The following is an 11,161-nucleotide window of genomic DNA, read 5'->3' on the forward strand; positions in this document are numbered from 1 at the left end:
TTTATATAAACAATTCTTTTTCTAACAAGTATAAAATTATTATTTGTTCAACCCTTTTATTTACAATTTGTCAATACATTATAATGAAATATTAGTATTTTATTAGGTATATATGTTTATTCGTGTATTACGCGGGATATAATCTAGTTATACGAGAATATCTTACCATATAATGGTGAAACCCTGTACGTACTTTAGACTACGAGATGTAGACCATAAGCCGTTACAAGTGATTCAGGAAAAAAAACTCATAGACTTGTCACTCATAAGAGTCAAACCCAAAAACTGTAGAAAAAACCAAGGATTCATCTGCCAGTTGAGCTAACTTCATTGGTTAGATTATATGTTAGAGGAAGGAAAATGACTTGAAGAAGCTAGATTATAATACCTGTTTTCCAAAGTTGAGGGTATTTTTCAGACACATTTTGTAGTTGAAGGCCCATTGACAAATTAATGTTAATTATGAGAAATTAAAAATACAAGTTGACTATGTAGATCTGGAAAATGAGGGTAGGTACAGAAAGGCTTGTTTGAACGAATGCAAATTTATTTTAAAAGTTTGTGTTATGATTTGATAATAGAAGGTTTATCATATTTTTTTTAATTATGTCCTTCCTAAAAAACACCTAAAGTAGAATTGTTTATTTCAAATACCGAGAAATATGAATTTAGTTAAGAGATCCGTTGACTTATTAACTTTATAATAACTTCACCACTGCACCCTCTACATTATCGATCGTCCAAAAAGCTTTCATAACGATGATCATCACTCGATCCAAAAAGCATGAATTAATCCGATCGTTCCCAACTCTCACTTTTCTCATCCTTGCATCGATGATCACATGTACTACTCTTCCCTAAATTTTCTTCTTTCCTCTATATCGATCCCCAAATAATTTGAAGTCGACAACTAAGGGAAAAAGGCCTTAACCGAAGATCGAGGGTGGGGTTTCTGCTGAATCATCTTGAAGCATGTCTCCTTCAGAGATTATTCGAAAGACATATCACAAAAAAGATTCAGAAGCTTTGGCTTTGTTAAGCCCGACACTTGATCCCTTACGAATACCATATGAAGATATACTATCCGCTACCAGCAACTTTGCAAATGACAAGTTGATAAAACGAGGCGAATTTTCAGAAGTTTACAGAGGAAAACTTTTGCGGTCTAAAGAATGGATCGATGTTGTCATACGGAGCTTTCGTTCTGCTTCATTGGGGCCGGAACGAATTGACTTCCTGAGAGAGATTCAGCAACTCTCCGAGCTTAACCATACAAATGCTTTGTCTTTTGTTGGCTTCTGTGATGAGGATGGTCAGAAAATAATGGTTTGCGAGTATCAACACAACGGAAGTCTGGACAAATATATAAGTGATCCAACGGCTCTCCCATGGTTGAAAAGACTGAAAATATGTCTAGGTGCCGCAAGATTTTTTAAATATATTCATGAGGATCTCCAAGTTCTGTTACATTATGACTTTTGCTATGAAATCAAGAGCTCTAAAATCTTGTTAGATAGAGATTGGGAAGCCAAGGTATTTTGTTTTGGATTTCACTTGGGATATAAGGTGGGTTTTCCTCACTTAAGGAGTCGTTCACGCAAAGACGGATCAGATGATACTAAATCCCACATGTCTGATGTTTACTCTTTCGGAGTGTTATTGTTTGAACTCGTCTGCGGGAAGAAAGCAGATGTTCAAGAATGCCAATCTTTAGCTCGAATGGGAAAGCTAGAGGAGATTATCAATCCGGATCTAAGGAAACAACTGCATCCAATCTCATTGTCAATCTTGTCACAATTAGCTTATGATTGTGTGTTGAGACGAAGGGATGGCCCACACATGAGTAAGATTGTGGAAACACTTCAGCAAGCGTCGGGTGAATTGCCATTAAAACGGGAATATTTTGTAAGATCCTTCATACTCGATCTCCTTTATATCTACTGTCTTTTCAATCCATAATCTAAAAAATTCTAACATTCTTGTTATCACGTCTAACATCTTCCTTACTTTCACAAAACTTTCATTCTATTCACCTATATATGTACTTATACTTAATTAAAGGGAAAATTTCAGAAACTTTTTACTCAAATTTCCTAATTTAATGAACCTATTTAGTTTTTGTCTATGATTTCAAAAGAAAGAAATAAAGAAACTTTTTAGTGCCGCCTTCCGCAAAATTTGAGCCCCAATACGTCGACGGTGTGTGGGGGCTAGGGGGTTAAGACGTAGGCAGACATTACCCCTAGCTACCTAAGTATAAAAACTGCTTCCATTGTCGGCCTAAATGGTAGAAAAGGCCTCCAACCTTTGCATGGGATGAGGATCGAACCAATGACATTACCTCTATCTCTAGGATTTCGTTTTTAATTTTTTTTCAATAAAGGTAAGATTATTTTTTAACACTAGACTTCCGTTAACTCATAACGCGGCATCATCATCTTCACCATTTTTTTGCGGTGAACATTCCGGTTCCAGACCATGTTTAGGAAAAATTTCCAGGTGATTCCAATATATATGACATATAAATGTAGCCTTCACCCGTTTACCGACGCGGATATGACTCTTATTCATATCTACAAAATTGACAATGATGCTCAAACGACGATGGCGGATAGCTACACCTTAGATGTAGTTGTTGAGATACCGGAGAAGAAGTGGCGGTTGTGACACAACTCCGAATGCCGACGATGGCGGATAGCTAGAGCTTAGATGTAGACTTGGCATTCTAAACGCTCTGTGGCGGAAAAAGATGGAGATCACTGTGAATACAAAGATAGAGTTCAGATCTGTTGTTTGCTTCACGGAGGAGGACGACAACAGCGTCGGGATTTGGCGGATTTGAAACCATCGAGATCTAATCTGAAATTTATATGTGTGTGCAAAGATTAGATCTGAAATAAATCAAATGTGTGTTTGCGCTTAGATTTGAAACAAATCAAATGTGTGATTTGATCTCTGAAATATTTAAATATTTTTCAAGAAAAAGAAATTGATGAAAAAAAAAATAAACGAAGGATGCAATACTGAGAGTCTGAGACCTTGGTGGATAATTGGTTATGATTGATGTTAAGGAAAGTAACGTACCATAATATTCGGTTTTTTATTATCAACAACTATCAACTATAATAAATAATAGAAAGATATTACCTTAGCGTTTAGCAAGTGTCGAATATGATTGGATAAGGTTGTAGGATTTACCGGAAAACTTTTTTATAAATGGTTGTCGGAATATGTGTCGGAATTTAGCTGGAGAAAAACTGTTTGAAGATGATGATGACGTGTACATGCCAAATCAGTAGTCCACATGGACAATTTTATGACGTAGCATGCCACATTGTTAGTTAACGAAGATCTAACGTTAAAATTGACGATTTTAACTTTATTGAAAAAATTTTAAAAATAAAATCATTTTTATAAACAAAAACTAAATAGATTCCTTATATTATGAATTTTGGGTAAAAAGATTCTCTTTTTATTGATTTTTAATTGCCAGATAAAGCACATTATTTTCATGGGTACAATTTTTTTCTTATGTTCCTTATACTATATTATAAATCAAATACGCTTTTTATGTAAATTTTAAGTTTCAACAATTTATATAAACCAAACTACATCAATAACCTAAAATACCTTACCACCAATAATTGCCCACCATCGCCGCCACCACCAATTGCCGTCGCCACCACTTCCGCCACCACCACCTCTGCACGCCACCTCCGCACGCCACAACTACCCGTCATTGTCACCACCGCCCCCATTTCCAAAAACAAATTATTCTCAAGAAAAGTACATTTGAAGAAAAGAAGAAACGGATCTCTGAATCTTTCTCATTTTTCCTACAAGAAATTATTAAGCATGGGTGTTTCCCTCTTCATTGTACTTTATATCTATAGTATATACACACACATCTCCCCATATACATACTCACACACATCTTGACATACATTTAGGGGCATAACTACATTGATTATAGGGGTAGCCCGGGCTACGAGTCAACAAAATTCACGTAGTTCAAATTTTTCAAAAAATGATGTATTTTTTTATTGGTGCTACGGGTCAAATAAATATGGGATACCGGTCATGTAATCAATTTTAAACTTTCGAAACATTTTTTTATCTATAAAACTTATAAAGACATATTTTTACAACTAAATGATAAAGAAAAACTACTAAAAGTATCAAAAACTCTTAAAACTCATTAAAAATGGCCAAAAATCTATTGAAAAAATGTTAAAATTCGTAACAATTTAGTCGTTATTGTTGTTATCGTTACTTTATGCCGATATAAGGCCAGTGAGAAAAATATATAATACATGTCACTTCTGATTCTGGCTCCGCCACTGATACATCCCCTTAAATCTATATAAATATACATATACATATATCTATATACACTCTCACCCATCCTCTATCATTTTCAATACCGGAAATCCCTCCTTTTGATAGTTGTAAAAATGTGACACACATCCATAAAAAATTTGAAATCCGACTTCCCACATTTTGTATCTTATATATATATATATATATATATTGTAACACCTTAACAAGGCGAAATAAAGGGATATCACAAGAAAAGCACAACACGACATGGAAATTATGTAGAGCCAAACTAAATGCATAAAAGGATTGGACAATCCGTACAAATTATTTAATTACAAATATCGGATCAAGTAATAATTCATCAGGAGCACGCCCATCAAACGTTTACAAAATAATAGTTCAAAAGATGGTAAATGATCCTAAGCATAACCCAGAAACGGAAACTACGAATCACGGATCCGAGAAACAGTCCAAGTCCATCCTAACATGCAAACAATCAAGCAATCATCCAATACGTCTCTGATTTACATGTTCACCTGAAAAGTGTACTAAAACGTGTCAACATAAAGTTGGGGAGTTCGTAGGTTTAAGTTATGAAAGTCAAGTGTCGGGATATCAACCGTTAACGTTAAATGAGGATTAGAATACCTAATCACGTCAAAGGAAACCCTTAAAGGTTCCACGTTATTACAAGTCAATACAAGTCAACGTTAACGTCCAACGATTGTCCATATTTATATATATATAATATCGTCTATAACGGCACGACTTACATAATAAATAATGCATCATATACCGATAATGATAATACCGGGTGTGGATTCGTCAATCCATCGTCCACGTCCACGTCTTATATAATATATATATATATATATATAAAATAAACATCCTTAGTCATATATAAACGTCCAACAACACGTATCACAAGAAAACAATTAGTCAACTAACGTCTCATTTCATATCATAATCGATTGTATCAACCGACAAACGTTTAACGAATAAGTACACTTTCCACCCCAAATAAAATAAACGTAAGGGCTACGAAACTAACCTTGGCCTTAAGAGTTTGTAGAAGGTGACTAAGCGGGTAAGCGGGGAGCACAATGGTCACAAACCTATTATATCAACATTAAATCTTCACATTATAGCCCAACACTAAAACTCGCATTTTTACATTCTGGGATTCAATATCGACAAGCCCAAAGTTGGGCTCGACGAGACCAACACCAAAACTTGTATTTACATACTGGAATTCGAGATCGACAAGCCCAAAGTTGGGCTCGACGAGACCAAGCCCAGATCAGCTCAAAAACGTGCTTTTGACTCAAAATCGACCTAGTTAAACCCAGAATCAAAGCTCCATTCTTTGACACAACCTTGTACAAGTATCAACAAGTCATAAAATCATATTTCTACAAGAACCCACTTTCAATTCCACGAGATTTGGTTCAAGACAAGTTATTTTTGGCTAAAACATACAATTTAATAGAAAATCGACCTCCAAACATTTAGATCTAAGATGGGGAAGTATTCTATAATGTACAAGAAACGTTTTAAGCTATAAAACACTTACCAATTCAACTTTTAGTCCAAATTTCGGGTTTGAGCCCTAGAAAGTGGATGAACACTTGGAACCTTGGAATTTCTTGGATATTTGATGATGATTATTATTAAGGTTACAAAATTTAGTTAATTTCTCGTTAATTACATAAGATTTTTGAAATTAAATGATGTATTTATGATAGATCTTGGTGGTTGTTGCAAGAAAAAAAGAAAGAATAAATGAGAGGTGAGAGAGAGAGAGAGAGAGAGAGAGAGAGATAAGAGTAAAGTGTAAGAATTGAATGGATGGGGTGGAAGACTTGGTTGGGTGGTTTGGGATAGGGTTGGGTCAAGAGCGGTGGTTCATGGGTCATGGGTCGACCCATGAATCACCCGATTACGTTACTAGTTAAATTAAACGTCACGTTACTTCTTAAACCGATAAATACGTTCACGTAGCTCCGACTAGCATAAATACACATTTCTAGTTCACAATAAATAAATAAATTAATTAAATTAACTAGAATAATAAATCGTTTAACACATTCGGGTCAACGATCCAATAATCAAATAAACACGTTTAATCCACGTTTATTAAAAGTCAAACGAGTCAAAATTCACGAATGTAACATCATTCCCACGTTAAAGGAACTTCGTCCCGAAATTCTAACTTAACTAGGATCGTTAAACAAGTAGGGATACTTGGCTCTCATAAAGTCTTCATGTTCCCAAGTAAATTTGGGTCCTCGTCTAGCTCGCCATCTAACTTTTACGATCGTCTACCGAGTATTCTTTAGCTTTTTAGTTTGCTGGTCTAAGATTTCTACCGGCTCTTCCATGAGCTTTAATGTTTTATCATCACGAATTTCTTCGGGAGGCACGTGAAGTGTTGGATCGGCCAAACACTTCCTAAGGTTACAAATGTGAAAGACATTATGAAGTCTACTCAAGTCTTGGGGAAGTTCCAACCGATACGCCACTGAGCTAATTCGTTCAAGGATCTTAAATGGACCAATATATCTCGGGCCCAACTTGCCATGTTTCACAAATCGTACCACGCCTTTCCACGGGGATATCTTCAACAACACATAATCACCAATTTCAAATTCGAGAGGCCGTCGTCTCACGTTTGCATACTTCAATTGTCGTTCTCGGACTACCCTCAATTTTTCTTTAATTTGTGAGATCACTTTAGTTGTTTCAATGACAATTTCGGGCCCGATGAGTTGGCTATCCCCAACCTCCGCCCAAGCTACCGGTGATCTACAATCTTTCCCATACAAAGGCCTAAATGGAGCCATTTGAATGCTAGCATGGTAACTATTGTTATAGGAGAATTCGACTAGCGGTAAATTTGCATCCCAATTGCCACCAAAATCGATGGCACAAGCTCGTAACATATCTTCAAGCGTTTGAATCATTCTTGCACTTTGACCATCGGATTGTGGTCGGCTTTTATTTGCAAACACGTGATGCATTGACTAACGTATCTAACTATGTCCTTCTTCATTCCAGGCCACCAATACAAGTCTCTCAAGCCATAATACATCTTGTCGGAACTCGGATGAACCGAGTAGGCCGACCTATGAGCCTCATTCATCAATTTCATTTGCCACCCGCCGAGAACGGGAATCCACAATCGTTCAATAAAGTATAAACCGTCATCATTCTTTCTATCAAATTGTTCTTCTAAGTCGTGTAAGGCTTCGTTGATGAAGTTTTCCGGCCTGGTTGCCAATCTTTGTGCTTCAATGATGGAGTCACGGACACTCCTTTGCACGGTAAGGCTCATGGCTTTAATTCTTCTTGGCTTTATTCTTTCTTTCTGGCTCAAGGGATCGGCTACAACATTTGCCTTACCCGGGTGATACCGGATAACACAATCATAATCACTGAAAAGTTCGAGCCATTTTCTTTGCCTCATGTTTAATTCACTTTGATCGAAAATGTGTTGAAGGCTTTTGTGATCGGTATAGATAACACTTTTAGTGCCATACAAATATTGCCTCCAACATTTCAAAGCAAACACCACCGCTCCTAATTACAAGTCATGAGTCGGGTAATTCTTCTCATGCACCTTCAATTTCCTAAATGCATAAGCAATCACCTTACACCGTTGCATCAAGACACAACCCAATCCTTGCCCGGATGCATCACAATACACAACAAAATCATCAGCTTCATCGGGCAAGCTCAAAATGGGTGCATCACACAACTTGTCCTTCAACAATTGGAATGTTTGTTCTTGTTTTTCGCCCCAATCAAATCGTTTTTCACGTTGAGTCAATAAGGTTAAGGGTTGGGCAATCTTGGAAAAGTTTTCAACAAACCATCAATAGCCTGCTAAACCAAGAAATTGACGGATCTTAGTTGGCGTTTCGGGCCGTCTCTAATTTTCCACCGCTTCAATCTTACTTTGGTCTACATGGATTCCTTCCTTGCTCACCACGTGACCAAGAAAATGGACCTCTTCAAGCCAAAATTGACATTTGGAGAATTTGGCATACAATTTTTCTTTCCGGAGTAACTCTAAGACTTGCTTCAAATGCTCGGCATGTTCTTCGTTTGTTTTGGAGTAGATAAGGATGTCATCAATGAAAACAATGACAAATTGATCCAAGTAGGGGGAACACACCCAGTTCATCAAGTCCATGAACACCGCCGGTGCATTGGTCAACCCAAAAGGCATAACCGTGAATTCAAAATGCCCATATCGTGTATGAAAAGACGTCTTGGGAATATCGTCTTCATGGACACGTAGTTGGTGGTAACCCGACCGCAAGTCAATCTTTGAAAAGACACAAACAACTTGGAGTCGATCAAATAAATCATCAATCCTTGGAAGGGATAACGATTCTTCACCGTGAGTTTGTTTAGTTCACGATAATCGATACACATACAGAATGAACCGTCTTTCTTTTTGATAAACAAGACCGGTGCACCCCACGGTGAATGACTTGGGTGGATAAAACCATTTTCTTGGAGTTCTTTGAGTTGGGCGGCCAACTCTTGCATTTCGGTTATGGCTAAGCGGTAGGGTGCTTTGGCCACGGGGAAAGCATTTGGAATGAGATCAATACGGAAATCGAGTTCACGAGATGGAGGCAAACCCGGTAGGTCATTTGGGAATACATCCATGAATCTATTAACCACACGTATGGCTTTCAACTCAACTTTTGTGACGTTAACATTATAGATCTTTCCTTCCCACGGTTCGTTTGTCTCGCCTTGAACTACTAAGTCACCACTATCATCTAACGGAATCTCACCACTCGACTACCACAATCTATAACCGCGTTCATTGCCGACATCCAATCCATTCCCACAATCATATCAAAGCTACCGATATCGAAAGGAATCAAGTCTATCAAGAATGGGTGGTATATTAATTGTTGGGTGGTATATCGACAAGCCCAAAGTTGGGCTCAACGAGACCAACACCAAAACTTGTATTTACATACTGGAATTCGAGATCGACAAGCCTAAAGTTGGGCTCGACGAGACCAAGCCCAGATCAACTCAAAAACGTGCTTTTGACTCAAAATCGACCTAGTTAAACCCAAAATCAAAGCTCCATACTTCGACACAACCTTTTACAAGTATCATCAAGTCATAAAATCATATTTCTACAAGAACCCACTTTCAATTCCACAAGATTTGGTTCAAAATAAGTTTTTTTTGGCTAAAACATACAAATTAAGAGAAAATCGACCTCCAAATGTTTAGATCTAAGATGGGGAAGTATTCTATAATGTACAAAGAACGCTTTAAGCTATAAAACACTTACCAATTCAACATTTAGTCTAAATTTTGGGTTTGAGCCCTAGATGGATGAACACTTAGAACCTTGGAATTTCTTGGATATTTGATGATGATTATTATTAGGGTTACGAGATTTAGTTAATTTATCATTAATAACACAAGATTTTTGAAATTAATTGATGTTTTTATGATGGATCTTGGTGGTTGTTGCAAGAAAGAAAGAACGAATAAATAAGAGGTGAGAGAGAGAGAGATAAGAGTAAAGTGTAAGAATTGAATGGATGGGGTGGAAGACTTGGTTGGGTGGTTTGGGATAGGGTTGGGTCAAGAACGGTGGTTCATGGGTCATGGGTCGACCCATGGATCATCCGATTACGTTACTAGTTAAATTAAACGTTACGTTACTTCCTAAAACCGATAAATACGCTCACGTAGCTCCGACTAGCATAAATACACATTTCTAGTTCACAATAAATAAATAACTTATATAAATTAACTAGAATAATAAATCGTTTAACACATTCGGGTCAACGGTCTAATAATCAAATAAACACGTTTAATCCACGTTGAGTCAAAAATCACGAATGTTACACACGCATACACACACGCACATATATATATATATATATATATATGAGACTCTTATTTTGAGAACCCATTTTTTATAAGAACCGTGAGAACTTCTAAATTTCATATTGGATCACATGTTTTTTTTTTGTTTATTCACATGTGACACGTTATAAAAATGTATGTTGCAAAAGAAACTTTCTTTCAAAACCTTATATATAGTCGTTTGTCACATGTGAACAAAAAACGTGAACAAATTCATTCATAAGTTCACAAAAGGCTACTTTGAAGGTTTCTTAAAAAAGTTTCTTCAACAACATACATTTTTATATTATTTCACATGTGAATGAACAAAAAAAACATGTGAAAAAAATATCTAATTTAAGAGTTCTCATGGTTCTTACAAAAAAAATGGTTCTCAAAATAAGAAAACTTTCTCTCTCTCTCTCTATATATATATATAAAATAATGATAATTATTTATACATTATATTAAACACTTAAATAATGATAATTAGTTATACATTATGTTAGTATTATGGACTTTTATTGCATCAAAATGTAATTTTTAAGTGTTCTAACCGTGTTCTTATTTTAAGACTGTTCTTAATTGATTTTCATCCTATATAATTTTTTTAACCATAAAAAACATGAGAACCAAATATTTATTCATTATATATTAAATATTAAAAAAATTAATATGTGAGAGAGATTTCACCCAAATTGGGTGCATAACCTTCACCTTTCCATATATAATATAACATTTCACACACTATTTTCACTCTCAAAAGTAAATCTTCTTAGAACTTTAGTATATTAGGGAGATTTTACTCATTAAAAAACCTTTTTTTGCAGGTGCAAAATTTGGAAATTAAGCTTGATGTCATATTGTCGGCCACCAAGAAATTTAATGAAGAATATCGCATTGGCTCGGGTGGATATGGGGAAGTGTATAGAGCAGACCTTTATCT

At 36.0% G+C, this 11,161-nt stretch overlaps 1 protein-coding gene across 1 annotated transcript; it reads left to right on the forward strand.

The window, feature by feature from the left end:
* The first annotated feature begins 972 nt into the window (after positions 1 to 972).
* LOC122599530 (probable receptor-like protein kinase At5g59700) lies at positions 973 to 1,959 on the forward strand. The gene has a single exon (XM_043772056.1). The coding sequence runs from the start codon at positions 973 to 975 to the stop codon at positions 1,957 to 1,959; it is 987 nt and encodes a 328-aa protein (XP_043627991.1).
* Positions 1,960 to 11,161: the final 9,202 nt, after the last annotated feature.

Source organism: Erigeron canadensis, chromosome 5 (genome assembly GCF_010389155.1).
Source record: "Erigeron canadensis isolate Cc75 chromosome 5, C_canadensis_v1, whole genome shotgun sequence".
Classification (NCBI taxonomy): Eukaryota; Viridiplantae; Streptophyta; class Magnoliopsida; order Asterales; family Asteraceae; genus Erigeron; species Erigeron canadensis.

Coding starts and splice junctions, on each gene's coding strand:
- LOC122599530 (XM_043772056.1), top strand. CDS start 973: ATGTCTCCTTCAGAGATTATTCGAAAGACATATCACAAAAAAGATTCA.